We start from the raw sequence: 15,406 nt of genomic DNA on the forward strand, positions 1-15,406 counted from the left end.
GGAGAGAGATGGTGGAGCAATGGGGCTTGCACATTTAAGTGGGATTTTAAGACAGTAATCTTATTTGTTATTAAATATTTTTACATTATTGTATTGGTACTTTTACTCTATATAGGATCTGAGTATTTCTTCCACCACAGCCTTTTATTAGGTTCAGTAAGAGCAAGACTGTATCACAAACAGGCTGACTATTCAGTTATTTACCCACTGAGGAGCTGCAGTAGTAGCCTGTTGTTACTTGCCTCATGCTTGACACTGTGTTAGTTCTCATCTTCTCTCTCTGTAGATGAGCCCTCTCCCTTGCCAAAGCTCCTGTGACTGCTTAATTGCGCATAATGAAAAAAAGTTCAAAATAGCCCCAGAATTTCATAAGCTAGACGCTTCTTAAAATTAGAAATTTCGAATGCCTATTACCTCAGATAGTAAAATGCCTAATTACCCTTTGCGGTATCACAGCAGTTAAGCAATCACCATATGCCCTCATGAAGTGTGTTTTCCACTCAATAGGGCAATAAGGATGAGATCAATTGAGCATTTAATTATTGTAAAGATGTAAACCCATGATTTAGATCCTGCTGACAGTTAAAAGAGGACTCCAGCCCTAATAATACATGCACATGGTGCTTTAACTGTATTGCTGTTATTGAAGTTTATTTGCTGATATATGGAATACTTGTTGAGATTCACTAGTGTTCAGTGTGTGTGTGTGTGTGTGTGTGTGTGTGTGTGTGTGATACTGCTGACGGTGCTAAGTTTGAGTTACATTTACCTTGAGGAGCTCTACCAGAGATGCAGCTCCGCCAGCTTGGCTTTTAATGTTCCCAATGAAAGCCCCTTATTAGGATCAGTGGAAAACAAAATAAATAATCTGTGAGTGAACTCGTGGAAACAAATGCCGGGGAGAGATGTCATAAAAATGCAACTCTCACTACAAAAAATATCACACGTCTCAAGTCTCAAGTCTCAAGTCTTTTTGTAAAAAAATAAGCAAACATGCTTAGAAAGAGAGACAGAGAGCAAACCAGCAAAAGACAGAGAGGTATGGATGACCGATGAAGAGCAGGGTGCATATGGGGGTCTTGTGTGTGTATATGAGCGCATGGGGGGAAATAACAGCATTTGAATGATGGTTGTGACAGAGGCTGATGTCTGCTCAGGGCCCGTGTGGCTCCAATAATAAAGATACTGTGGCTCAAAGTGGTTTCATTCTGTCTTAAATGCTCCTTAATCTCTCCATAAATGACATTTGGCTCCCAGTAAGGAGAGTGAAAAATGCAAACTGTTTGTGGCAGTGCCACTGTGATTTTAATGGTCATGTCAATAGAGAAAAAGCTGCTGAGCTTAAATGTTCGGAGAGCTCAGTGTATTTTCATTTTAAATTTTTTATATAAAACATTCAGATATGATACACTGCATGTACTTAGCTTGTAGAAATTACAGCCTACAATTGTAGCTCTCAGCACTTAAGAGGAAGAAAGAAATTATAAATACTGTGTGCTGTGAAAAGCTACATATCTGTAAGTGCTGCAGTAAGTCGGATACAAAATAGGAGTAGCCTTTTCCTGGTGATCAACTGCACTTTTCACAAGTCATTTTAACTGGATTGTCAATACACTGTCTATTCTGCTCTCACCAGGCTCTGACCTTTTTTAAATCAATGCTTTTCTATAAGGAGCGCAATTTGTGGAGCACACAGAAGGGCAGAACGCGTTCCCTACCTCTCTGCTACTGGATGTCACTTTTTGTCATAGCCATATTGACACTATACTGCATGTACATACAGGCACATGTATGTTTACGTATGCTCGCATGCACACAGGCTGACATTGATTTTGATCAAAGCATGCGGTTATGCGTCAGTGTGACAGCGAGAGTGCTCGTAATTTGCAGACTTCCTGGCTGCTCGCCCAGATAAGGCCCATAAAGGATCGACTGTGGGATAATGAACCTGTATGACACACCTGCAGCTGGAGGAGCAACTCCAAGGACGTCTCACGACCTCCTTCATACCCACATCTCATTATGAGCAGCGAATGGTTAAGGCTGGTGATTACAGACAGAGCTTATTCCACTGACATCGACACAACATTGGTGCTGTAAGGTCAAGAAGATGCTTATCAAAACATTGTTGGAAGCTGCCTCATGCTGTGTGCATGATCCTTGATGACTTTGACCTGAAGTTGATATTCATCTGTCCTGAATCTTAATAACAGATGAGGTTTGTTTCACGGGTTTGTTACTTTTTCAGCTATTACCTACCAGAGCAAGCAAAGGAAATAATTAGGACGAATCATGTGTCTGTTATGTTTGAGTCTAATAAACACAATATTAGCTTCTACTGTATATTAATGTGATTCTTTATTGATCCCTGCAGGAAAACTCTCATTTCTCTGGCTGCTGTTTGCACTGAGGATGAGAGTACAGCAGTGGAGATTCTTGCCTACTCAGGCTTTGAACCTTAAACCTCTCCGTTTGAGGGTGATCTTCCTCGTCATCCAACTAGTAAGCCTCCATCTTCACAGAATTTTTAATTCATCAGGTTATTTTATTTTACTACGCTGATAAAAAAAAAGAAAAATATAAATAATGTCTTATATCTTTTTTTCTGTTATCTACACACATGCAAATCACTGTTGCAAGACGAGCTTGTACTTGCATATAAAAGGGAAAACACATCACAACACATAAATGATTCCAAAATCAGCTGAAAGAAGGAAGCCACAGTGTTGCCCTGCTCCCCAGGAGCTGTCAGCGTGACAGATGCCAGTATGCCCCCTCTCCACATGACCATAAACCATTTACAGAATAGAAATGGTTACTTCACCTTTTAACATCTTGGCTTGATCATGTTTTTTTATTTCATGAATGTGTTTGACCTCTTCTTGCATCCACTGTGATCTCTGCACCTCTGTTTTGTGTTTCCAGCCAAGATAGGTGAGATCAGTGATTCCCCAGGGGGGTATTTCTGCAGTTGCCCAAGGATTTATGAAAAGACTGTGGATTAATGCAACTAATAAATAAAACAGAATAGAATAGCTGTAACAATGAGCAAGTGTGAAGTTAGCAAGCAAGCAGAAAAGTGAAGAGTTAGCAAAAAAGTTAAATGGATAAACTGTTAAAATAAAATAAAGACTACCTATTAAGGCATACTTTTAGCCAACATTTCAAGATAAACAGATGACATGTTAGTTAAAAGTAACAGATACATTGTTAAAATAAAAAGCTAAAGGTAAAATTGCATAACTGACAACTAGCAGATGTCTCAGAATGGTAAACGCAGTTAACATATTGTATTTGTTCATGTTGTTTGTTAGCCAGGTAGCTAGTGAATGTGGCTGACCACAATAGTGGCTGTGAAACACAACATATCTGCTACAGTGTTACAGGGTGTTGAGACTGTCACATTGTTATAATGTTGTACATAGTGGAAGGAAGCTCCAGGGTCCATGTTAATGCAAACTCTCGCTCTCCATACTGACAGGTCCAGTGTGCGCTGGAGGTCTCAGGTTTCTTTGCCAGTGGCATTGTCTCGCCCAGGGTGCATTTAAAGCTCAGATTTTAGGGAAATGTACATAGCCTACATTCTGTCCATTCTGGGCTACTGTAGAAACATGGTGATGCAACATGGCAGTCTCCATACAGTAGAGAGTACCTCTTTCTTTCTAAGATAACAAAAAATCTTATTACTCAGGTAATTATACACTAATTAAATATTATATTCAATTTCAGCCAATGGATTCCCCTAAATCTTACATACTGGACCTTTAACATAGATACATGGTTAAAATAGATAGCTAAAGGTAAATGATTAGTTTAAAATGATGGATAAACAACTGAAACAGTTAGCTAAATTCACAGTTATGTCACAGTTATCTAATAGTTATCTAAAAGTAATGAATAATGGTATTAAATAGTGGTGTCAATGAAGGGGTAGCTCAGTGATAATCAAACAGGCTTTGGGGTACGTCTATCAAAATACCAGTGGTAGATTAACATTGTGCTTTTTTGCATTTCCCAATATCAGCATGCACCTCATTCTGGTTACCAGTATTGATAAGACCTAAATTTGTCAGCACAGTTAAGGAGACAGAAAAGGGGTTGCTGGTATTGAGTGCAAAGAAATGGGTAATTAGCTGACGGCTGACTCAGGCCACTTGCAGCTTTGTCAGGGTGGAGATGGAAAAACCAATGAAACGCATCTCCTCGGGTGTCATAAGGCTTTGCTTTATGGCCAGTTTGTGTAGCCTTGCAGATTAAGTTCAAAGAAAGACGACCACTCTTTTCTCCATGCATCTTAAATCCTGTTTCTTCTTAGCTGGATCTGTAGATCAATTCTTTGGGCTGCGCTCTGATATCCCTGGTGTCAGCAGCAATAGGGCAGCTACAGGAAGGATAGGAAGGACTGGGTGTCTAAAAATATATTATCAAAGGGACAATTTCACCTCAGATTTAATAGTGTTCACAGAACTGCATGGCCGTTCCACTCAAATTGCATACTTTCCTGCAGTCTGAAGTGGCTTTCTTCGATGGCATAAGCATTCAAGCTCATAGCTTCCAGTGGGCTCCAATTGCAGCTTCCATAGGAAGATGTAATGCTAGCCTTTGAAAGGCAAGAAAATAACAGTCAATCAGTGGTTCAGCTATGATTCATGCAATGAGTTCTTTCTCACAAACTACTTCGAGCATTTATCTCAAGAGAGCAGCACAACATGGAAATAAAGGGACTGGTGTCTGTAGATGGCACACTTTCTTTCTCTTTTTAGACACAAAGACCAATTTCAAATGGTGGAACTGGCAGACAACCTGCAGCTGTCTCATCTCTGACTATAACCTACTGCAGGCAGCTGGTACCGCTGAATGATCCTGGTATTATTCTTTTTAGGTTCAAAGTTAACTTAAAATGAAACACAGTACATGCAGTGTTCTTTTGGGTGAGAAACATATCTGTGACAGACACAGCAGGATTTAAATTTGGCTGAAAGACAAACCAACTACAGAGGGATTACAAGATAAAAGACAAGGAATTTGCACTGTTTTCAGCACTAAAACTCAAGCACTTATCCACTTTCCTCAGGTTTGAAGAAATAAAAAAAACCCACATCAAACAAATGGTTGCAAGAAGATTTCAGCAGCATGGTAGATATGTATTACTTACATATGAATAATTTATTTTAAAAAGTCTTAAAAAATATAAACAGTATTACACTGACAAAAATATCCAAACACACCCAGCACATAACACTTGCACTTGCATTGCAACAGTTAATCAGTATTTACAGGATTTAAGTATTTATAGTAAAGAAAAAACAAATACATTATTCTCATATTCACGACATTTTCACAGTTGCAGAAGATTGCACCAGTGACATTTTAATCCTTTTCCAAAATGCATTAGCAACACTTGGAAGGCAAGCCCTATAATTTCTGGATTTTCTTCCCCCTCTCTTCCTGCATCTCACCTTCAGGAAAATTTTCGTCTGACTTAAGGTCAGATTTCCTCTTAAATGGTACCTGGACTCTTTGAAGTGTCTGTTATCCTTGTTTAATCTCTGCTAACACTGAAAATATGAGAACATTGAATCGTGAAAAAAAAGCATAATAACTTAATCACATCAACATACAAGTCAAGACGAGTTTTCAATTAGCACATACAGCAGTATAGACTTTATTTTGGATTAATACCCTTTCCAGCATTACACATCCTTGGAATTTGGCACTTTTAATATCTTTAACAAAACCATAAAAAGTGAAAATACAAGTGATATTAAATTACTTTAGGCATTATTCAAAAGTAAGATAAATTACATTCATTTCATCAGCATCATGACAGAGAGGAAAGTCAGCAGAACTAAATAACAGTAAGATGTTTTTAAACTTTTAATCAAATCTACTATGTGACTGGCTGAAAGGTCCTGTGTTCCACTAAACTATGGGACAAGTTTCTGAGTTCAGCTGCAGAGTGAACCTGTTTGTATCCCAGCAGAGCCAGAGTGTCATTGCACAGATTCTGCACAGTCCTCACGATGTCAAAGCCGAGACGAAGCCTCCAGCTCTCGGCTGTCGCTCTGGAGTCTCTGGTGGTGGAGTACCTGTAGTTCCACTCAGACGGAGATGATACGTTACTGTTGGTGTTCTTTGCAATCCACATCCGCACCCTGTCCTCCATCTCCAGCCCCACGAACCTGTAGATCTCATTGGCCTTGTCTTTCGGATTGAAAGCCAGGTCCTCATACCGCACCAGCAGGTAGCGCCCCCGCAGCCATGCCGGTCTTTGCAGGCTAGTTTCTGCAGAGGCCGCCATGTCCTTACAGGTGCTGGTGATCTGAGACAAGTCCACGTAGCGAGGCTGCCTTCCTGTCGCGTTCCATATTTTCCAAGCGCGGAATTGATCAGAGAACGCCATAATGCGTGACGCGAGGATGGCTCTGGGGTCTCTCACAAGGTGGATGATCTTCAGGTCCAGACGCGGATCTTCTGTCAGGGTGCGCAGGTCCCCCACCTCAGGGACTCGCACAGTCTTTATGGCTATGTGTCCCCTTGACAGACATGACATAGAGGCTAGGGTGAGGTTCAAGGCCCCACACTTCTTAGGACACCAAGTTTCATCAGGTGGATCAGAGGCCGCTCCATCCCCTCCTTCCAAGCACACGGGAGCGGAACAGAGGGCGTGGCTGGAGCTTCGGCGAAAGAAGGAGCTTGTGACGTGGTCCTGGGGCTCTGGACGGATGTAATTCTCAATGAAGTGAAGGTCGCAGGTGTACAGGTTGAGGAGGAGGTCCCTGTATGCTCCCAGTAAGGCCCGGCGGTCCAGGGTGCGACGCAGCCGGCTGCTGGAGTTAGTGAAGGCTTGCTGGACGTGGTAGAGAGGTTCAAACACATAGAAGATCCCTGGGTGCTGGTTGAGGAGCTGCCCGGTGAAGGAGGAGCCGCTGCGTGTGGTAGCAAACAGCAGGATGTGCTTCCGGGGCAACTCGACCGGCATCCAACTGTCATCACACAAGGCTCTCCACCTGGAGTCTTCAAGAAAGAAACAACAAAGTCGTGTGTTTTTTTAACTTATATAATAATGACATCAGCTGCATCAAGGCCTCTTACAATGGGCTAGATAACAGCTTTGAAAAGTGACACAATCTGTTTTACCTGTTTCCTAGTTTTCATTTAAAAGAGGGGTTATTTCAGAAGAGTTACTTCAGTTCATAAGAGTGAAAGTGAGTCTGTTTTCGTCATAACTTCAAGCCAGGAGAAAGTAAATGGCTGAATAAAGCCAATAAAGCTTAAATAATTTAGAGGGTAAACACGCATGAGTAAGTTGCTTGTCTGCCGGTGGTTACCAAGGGGGTTTATGAAATGGCGGATCTCTAAATATAGCGCAAATAGCTAACGTGTAATTACTGCTGATGAGGAGTTGATTGCAAAGGGGACGTTACTTTTGTATACGGGAGCTCAGCGCCGGGAAGCTACAGCTGCACTATGAGAGGGGATTAATGGAGATAAATTGGAGAATAATTGTAAAGCGAATCACAGATATTTAATTTCTCTATCCTCCCCACTTCTTGGGAATTCCCTCATTTAATGATCTGCTTTCCTTTTCTTTTACTACAGTCACAGTTTTGATGATGCCTCTTTCTTTACTGAATATCTTTGCATAAAGCTTTCCTTCAAACTGCTAAAATTGAGGTAATATTATTAACATTACTTATATTACTAATTAAGTGTTGCGTGTGTTTGTGTGTGCCCTCTGCTGGTCTGTAACAATACATACCTTTTATGTTACTTATGTTATTTTTGCAATAATATATCTATACACGCCAACAGCGATTCACTGTCGTGTAGCGAGATAGAACAATATGTGGGGCAGTCTTGACTTGGCTACCTCTGTAATGTCTGGTCTGGCAGCGATAGGCTCCCTGACAGGGTCCAGACAGCGAGTCCCTCAGGGTGCGGATGGCCGTGTACTGGACCCCCAGAGACGCACACACCAGCAGCAGCACCGTCTTCCAGGAGCACTCCATCCTGCCCCCCCCTCTGGCTCTACATCCTTCACGCTGACGCTGCCAGGGAGGCACAGGGACACAATGAGATTTCATTTTGATGCATTTTTCCAGCTTCATACACATGTCGCTCCCACTCATTTTACGCCCGCAGCTCTCCACTGATGGCCAGTGAGCAGCTCTTGCTCTAGCAGGGATGATTCTTGCTCAAGGGCACTTCAACCGTAGAGGGTGAAATAGTAACATCACAATTAACATTTCCCATCCAGATTTCCCCTGCCTGTTCAATATGTGAACCTTTCTCCTAAAATTTGTGTAAGAGCATTTTTCCAGAGATGTAAAACAGTAATTTGAGTTAATAAAGGAATAGTTGAACATTTTGGGAAATAAGCTTATTTGTTTTCTTGCCGAGAGTTAGATGAAAAGATACCGCTCGTATGTCTGTACATTAAATGTGAAGCTATACAGCCAGCAGCCAGTTAGATTAGCTGTGCATAAGGGGAAAACAATTGGCCTGGCTTTGTCAAAAGGTAGCATTGAAGATGTAAAAATGCCAGTTTGGTTGGTGCTAAGGGTGTCATGTGCAGTTTTAAACAAACAAGGTTCAACTTTAGACAGAACCAGGCTAGCTGTTTCTCCTTGTTTCCAGTCTTTGTGCTAAGCTAAGCTAACCAGCTGCAGCTTGTAGTTATGAAATTAGCAAGGAAGTAAATGAGAGTATTTACCAAAAACTATTCCTTCAAATCACATATGCAGTGTTGCTTAAGAAATACATATTCAAGAAAGGTTAGTTCTCTCTCTCCAAGCAGAGCAAAAAGACAGCACCTTTTAGCATTTCTAACATAAGTAGCTTAAACACTTTGAATAAACAGTTTAAAGGTTTGGAATTTGTCTCCTAAAGGATTCACAGATTTGTTCTGCAGTAAAACACGATTCAACGGTTAGACCTTCACTTGGAAATGGTAGCGGTAATGTCCCTATCTACAGCTCCACTATTCAGGATAGCATATATTCAGTTGCATAATTGCATTTCAATTTTGCTTTCCTCTCTTCTGGGTAATTAAGCCCTAAGCCCAGCAGAGAGCTACATACCCAGATAAATATAGCTATTCACATACATGAGTGGAGAAGTTTCCTTTGTACACTTCTGAGTTCTTTGCCACTGGGCATGAAAGAGCAAAGGGAGATGCGATTTTCTAAATGGATTTTAGAAAAAAAAGGTGCTGCCATCCATTTGTACCTATGCACTAAATGGATGGTAGGTAATCACATGAGATGCCTGGGCGCAAACTGTGTCTCCATCACTCAAAGTGGCCGAACGGAGGCAATCATCATCAAAGCCACAGGTAAATATACATCATATTACTGACAAAAATAAATATTGCCTTCACCCTCTCTCTGTCACTCTGTCTCTCTCCAGTCTGCCTCTTGTTCATTAATGATGTTTATGTGTCCCTGGCAGACTCATGTCCTCAGGAATGCATCACACTGAGCTGAGATCAGCTTTTGATGTTCCATTAATCACAAACAGCGCAAAACCAAAGACATTTACTCTGTGGGTGACGGGAAAAGAAATCGAGCTGACATCATGAGCCATTCTGTTTGAATATAGCTAAAAACAGCAATCGCAGAATGAACTCATCAGGGGGAGAAACTTTGTTTCTTAGACTGGTAGTTGCAGACAAAATGACAGAAATGGAAACACTGTGGTTTGTTTCTTGTTACAGAACAGCTTTAAAGCTGCTTGTTCTGTTTGTGTGTTTGTTGAAGGACAGGAGATACGGATGAAAAAGCAGAGAAATATAAGCATGAATGACTGCAAATAATGAGAAACTTTTGACCAAGCTTCTTACCATCTCTGACACTTAAGAAAACATAGAAAAAAATCTGTCAATTTGACAGTCCTGCTATCTACACCCTATGTACTGCACAGCTGGCTGATCAAGGCACATCATATGATTCCTTTGCGACAGGTTTTGTTTTCCTTTCCAGTCATGATCAGGGCTCAGAGCCCCTCTGCTACACACCCTGCTGCCCTGTGGAGAATGAAGACAGATGCTTCAATGGATTAAAGCAATTTGATTTGCAAGTCCTCCTTTCTCCCTGGCTTATAAGTCCTCCCACACCGGGACTCACACCAGGAATAATAGACGCTCTGTCAACAGCTGGAAGGGGACTTCGAGCTTCAGATGGTCTCACTATTTGTATCCCTCATACAATAACAGTGCTTATAGGGGATAAAAGCCTCGGGGACAGGATCAACCAAAGATTACACTGTGCGGTGCCTGCTCCTCTGGCAGGTTTGAGTTGTAAATTTAGTGAGCACAGGCGTTGCTGCTGCCGAGATAACATAGCTAGCAGCAAAAGTGTTGGAGATAATGACATTTGTGCACGGTGCAGGAAAGGCAATTGCCACTGTGGAAAATAAAGGCAGCAAATGAGGTTAGAAGTTAGTGATGAGGATGGGACTGAGGGATTTGGGATGCAAGTTATTGAAGGATGTGACAGTGCCAAAGATTTTTCTATTAAGGCACCACGGTGTGTTCACAGATCCTCTGAGTGAGGCTGTTTATTGGCAAAGCCTGCTAATCAATCCTGGAAAACACAGAGAGTTGAGCAACAGTGCAACACCAGGAGGAGCTTCAAATCTCTAGTTAGTCTTTATCGCTCTGTTCTCCATCTATCTGTGCATCCTTTCCCTTCTCTTTGTCTCTCTAAAACAACACCACACACACACACACAGAGTACCACAGGCAGAGAGCAGAGCAGAGCGCTGCAGCGCACAGAAGAGCTGCATCTGACCCCGGGCTACAGAGAGGAGCTCTGTGATACGAGAAAATATGAATCTTGTCCTACATGATTCCTGCAGCACACAAACATGCAGGGCAAAGACACAGAGACTGAAGGAAGGAAGGATGACGAAAAAAAGGTCAACTCCTCATCTGATTTTGTCCGTGGTGAATATATTTCCCTTATGGGGATGCTGACTGTAAGTAGTTCACCCTGAGTGGTTCATTCACAAACAGAGATGAAGAGTGGTGAGTGGGGGTTGTTTCAGTGTTAAATTAAATGGATGTTAAGTGAGAAAATAATGTAGTAGTTTAGTGATGATGAAATTAAGGAATTGATGATAAAATAAGTGAATTAGGAAGAAGAGAACTGCAATTCATGAGGTCAATCTGCATCTTCATGTAGTACGTAGTAAGTTTTAGTGATTAAAAGCATAAATGTACATATGAAAATACTTAAAATAACATAATACAATACAGTGTAATGCCAATATAAACTCAGTCTAGAACCCTCCCCCCTCGGGTTTTCATTTTAAACCCAACTGTAGTATTCTTTTAATTAAAGTTAGATTAATAAAATAATCGGATAGCATTACTACATAAACCCATGTGAAGTATTGTAGTAAAACACACAAAGTAAGACCACGCCACTATAAACTCACTATTGAGCACCTCGGACGCACTTTAAGTCGCTGTGGAGAAATAATTGGCATATTTACTCCTCATTTCCTCAATACGGTGCCACTCTATGTCAGATTAAAGCATCTTGTTTGTTAGATAACAGTTCGGCTGCGGCTCGCTGCGCGTAAAATGCACAGCGGATGAAGAGATAAATAAAAATAAAAAGGTTTGCCTTACCATCAACGCACTCGATCAGATGGGATTTCTCCAGTCGGTCCAGTCCTATCCGCTGCATTTGTAAGTGTGCGTGTGTGTGTGTGTGTGTGTGGGGAGGATGGGTGGATCGAGCGCTGCCGCCGGTGTCCAGAGCCGAAGTGGAGTCAGAGCTGGAGATGCGCCATGGGTGGAGAGCGGCGAGAGGCTGACTGAGGAGGCATGTCTAACCCCTCCAGAGACCACACAGGCTACTGGAGCGGAGTCTCTAGATTGGATGCAAGATTGCCTTGCCGTGCATTACGCTTTGATGCCGTAGGGTACGTTTCATTACGTCTTGTGATCTTAACAGGCAGCAAACAGAAACCTCCACAGTGAGATATCACTAAGTGCAGCTAAAATGTGATCCTGTTTCTGTTTGCCATCGTGATCTAATTTGTTTGCACGCTCAGAAATCTCCCATATTTCATGGAGGCAGGTTTCATCATCTCCACCCAGGCATCAACAATCACTTCAGCATCCCACCATGAACATCAGAGTGTCATTGCTCCTTCTTTGTCTTGTCTTTCTCTGCAGGATGCTCACTATACCTCAAATGGAGCACCACACGCAAACATACCTCTCCCATGAAATTACAGTGGCACAATGACCTCTATTTTTCCTCATTTCAGTGTGGATGACTGCTATCATCGGATGTGGCCCCCCTCATCCTCACTCTGCTGCTGACTCCCCGGTGTGAAGGGATGGGTGCCATATCACTGCTCCCAGGGGGGTTACCATGGGGTCAGATTTAGCCAGTGACAGCTCCATTACTCCTGTGAATGGGGGTAGATTCTGTTTGCCATCTTTCAGATTTATCTCCCGCTGAGGCAGAGTCACGCTGCTAAAGTTTGTCTTTACTGTGATTCACAGAGAGATTGGTGATATAATGTTATGTGTCTCTGCTGCCTCTCACTTCTTGCTTGCATAATTTCAGCTGTTGGAGTAATTGCCCTAAACCTTCCATCAGTGGGAGATAGTTGCTCCAACTTTTCTGCTCATATCTTGCCTGTGCTTAAACCTTTCAGGCAGTACAACTAAACACACCAAAGCAAAGCAGGCAGAAATGATCTCAGAAATGGGAACTGGAGGGGCTGGAAGTCTACCTACGCAGATACAGAACAAGCTTTTTTGGTGATACGGGGCTGGGGGACATTATCGGCTCACTGTACAAGCACACATGAAGGACGACAAGCTGCCAAGAACGCCTGGTGAGTGATACAACAGTGTCCTGTCCTCCGCACCTCTCTGCGCTGATCCCTCGCTCTGCCTGCCTACAGCATCGATTCTCCCGGCTCTGAGCAGCCAAACGCCCCCACACCTTCTTGGTGAGATTTGAAACAGGCAATAAGAAAAAGTTGAATTTTCTGTGAGCGAGAGCTGAATCCTCCATGGGCCTCCCTGTTTAGTTATACCCACACTTGCTTCTCTCCACGCACACATGCAAAGCGCACAAAATCAGATGTGCATTAGAGATTTGGAGTGCCTTTCATTTTTCTTTTCCAGAGTTATCCGGTTCTTAACAAATGCCTAACCAATCTGCACTCTTTCTTCAAAATATCTCTATGATCCAGCCCATATCTGATCTTTAACATCACAGCAGTCTTTCATCATAAAGTGGATGGAAATGCTCAGCTGAAATCTCTCTACTGTTCGGGATAACCTTGTCTCCTTAGCTCACTGATTTTCTATATCTGGGTTTGCTTGGCAACATCTGCACCTTCCACTTTCTTTTAAAGACGCGATCCGTCTGTCAGATTATCTGTCAGTCAGCTTGTCACAAGGGAAAGCAGGTCCCACAAAAGTTATCTAACGGAGGAATTTTGCCTGTGGAGGAAAGCTAGTGTTTTTATACACTCGGTCTCATTTGAGGGAGTGAAAAAAAAGCAGCCCCTTTATTCAGCCCTCCCTCGCTATAAGTGTAATAAGCAGGTGAAAAGAAATCTCATTGCACCCACTACTATGCCAGCAGAGACAGCTAAATTTAATTCAGCAAACAACCAGCACAGAGCACACCTTTTCTATTTATCACTGGTATTGCACTGCCAACGTCGAAGAACTTTTCCAAATGTATTGTGGCTTGGACAGTAATAACATCATGCGGACACACTTAATTTAAAGGAAGAATTTGACATTTTGCTAAATACGTTTATTTGCTTTCTTGCTGAGAGTTAGATGAGAAGATCGATACCATGGGTAAATATGGCTACAGCCGGTGAAAAGACAGAGCCAGGGTAGCTGTTCTACCCTGTTTCCAGTCTCAATGCTGGCAAGCATGTTAGCTTAGCTTAGCACAAAGACAGAGGGAATTAACTAGCTTGGCTTTGACAAAAAATTATAAGTTGTGTTTTCACAGGGGGTTATGCAATATGTGTTTTTTTATCTTCATGCTAAGGTTAGCTGACTGCCGGCTGCAGCTTCAGACTTTAGAGTGGTTATCAGTGTACTCCAGAGAGAGTGAATGCATATTTTCCAAAATGCCAAACTATTTAACTCAGTAATGAAATCACTGAAAAATTTACAGAGTGGGACTTTTTATGTAATTTCTGCTCTCATTTTTCATCATTCTTTTTACAGAGGGTTTTTCTTTTTGCCTGATATTTGCTGACTGTTAATGGGAGTTTATGATTGAATTCACTGATGCTGACCCCAATCAGACTTGTGTCTTAGTCTGTTTGATTGCTTGTTATACCGAAGCCCACTGATCTACTGACCAGCCTTGCGTCAGTTCAGTGTTTGTGTTCAGCCATTTAAGGAGACAAGGATCATCTGGCATAAGTTTGTCCCATAGACAATGCCGTCACTGGCTGTTTTCTATAAAAACTCCAAATTACAGAGGGAGCGGGAGCAAATCTTTTAGATAACATTTACCTAGCCGTGGTGTTCCCACCCTGCTTGCCAATTTCACAAAGGCTTCATTTATTAAATTTAGGGTTGCAAGTCGAGGTGCTTCGCTGCTGGCAGGGTGAGAGAAATCCTTTGAGTGACACACGAGATGAGAGGAAAGAAGAATGTGGGACATGAGAGCGAGAGATTATAGCAAAGAGGAGGAGAGGAAGAGTAGGAGGGAGAAAGAGAAAGTTTACACACACCATCTGTGCATCAACGGTGTGGCTGTGCTGGCTTGCATTCACAATGCACGTCTGTGTGATTGTTTTTGAACAAGAGATCTCTTGAATATAGATGGTCTCATTTTCACTCCCCTGTCTACCGAGATCTCCCATTTTTTTTATTTAATCTGCACGAGTGAACAAGTCGGCTCTGCTGTTGTGTTGGTGAACTTTGCTGTGTTAAAAAAAAATAATTGTAATCATCTGCTGTATGCATGCGGGTAGCTCAGCGTCATTCAATGAAATTAAAACTTTTTCCTGGCTTTAAAGTTTTTTCTTGGCACCCATCAAGACTTTCGTGGATGACTCTTTCGCCTGAAGAGCCAATTACATGAGTAAGAATTTTCTAGTCTATCCGGTTGCTCTTTTTACTTGCAAGAAGATTCTCGTCGCAGAATGTTCCCTTATGATGCTTCACACCAACTCATAAAAAGGCAGTTAAATTACCTTTTGCTTGTAAACATCACACATAGAGTGATGGACTTTCTGCTCAGTTTCATCACACAGGGGAGATGAAGTTTTACAATCTGACAGAGAACGAGTATCACAACATCTCAGCCTCACGCCCACTAGTTTCTAGGTTATAGACTTCAAATCAAACCTACTGAAAGCCTTTGAGACTTCCAGAGGGAAGTCAGTTTTA

The 15,406-nt window shown here is 42.0% G+C and overlaps 1 protein-coding gene across 1 annotated transcript; it reads right to left on the minus strand.

Moving 5' to 3' along the window:
- Window positions 1-5,224: 5,224 nt before the first annotated feature.
- si:ch73-62b13.1 (uncharacterized protein LOC100002270 homolog) lies at window positions 5,225-8,215 on the minus strand. Its single transcript, XM_035664439.1, has 2 exons — window positions 7,874-8,215; window positions 5,225-7,017 (listed from the first exon to the last, which is right to left on the minus strand). The coding sequence occupies exons 1-2, from the start codon at window positions 8,130-8,132 to the stop codon at window positions 5,891-5,893; spliced, it is 1,386 nt and encodes a 461-aa protein (XP_035520332.1). The 5' UTR covers window positions 8,133-8,215; the 3' UTR covers window positions 5,225-5,890.
- Window positions 8,216-15,406: the final 7,191 nt, after the last annotated feature.

The sequence above is a fragment of the Morone saxatilis genome, unplaced genomic scaffold (assembly GCF_004916995.1).
Source record: "Morone saxatilis isolate NCDOM2014 unplaced genomic scaffold, NCSU_SB_2.0 Contig2, whole genome shotgun sequence".
NCBI lineage: Eukaryota > Metazoa > Chordata > Actinopteri > Moronidae > Morone > Morone saxatilis.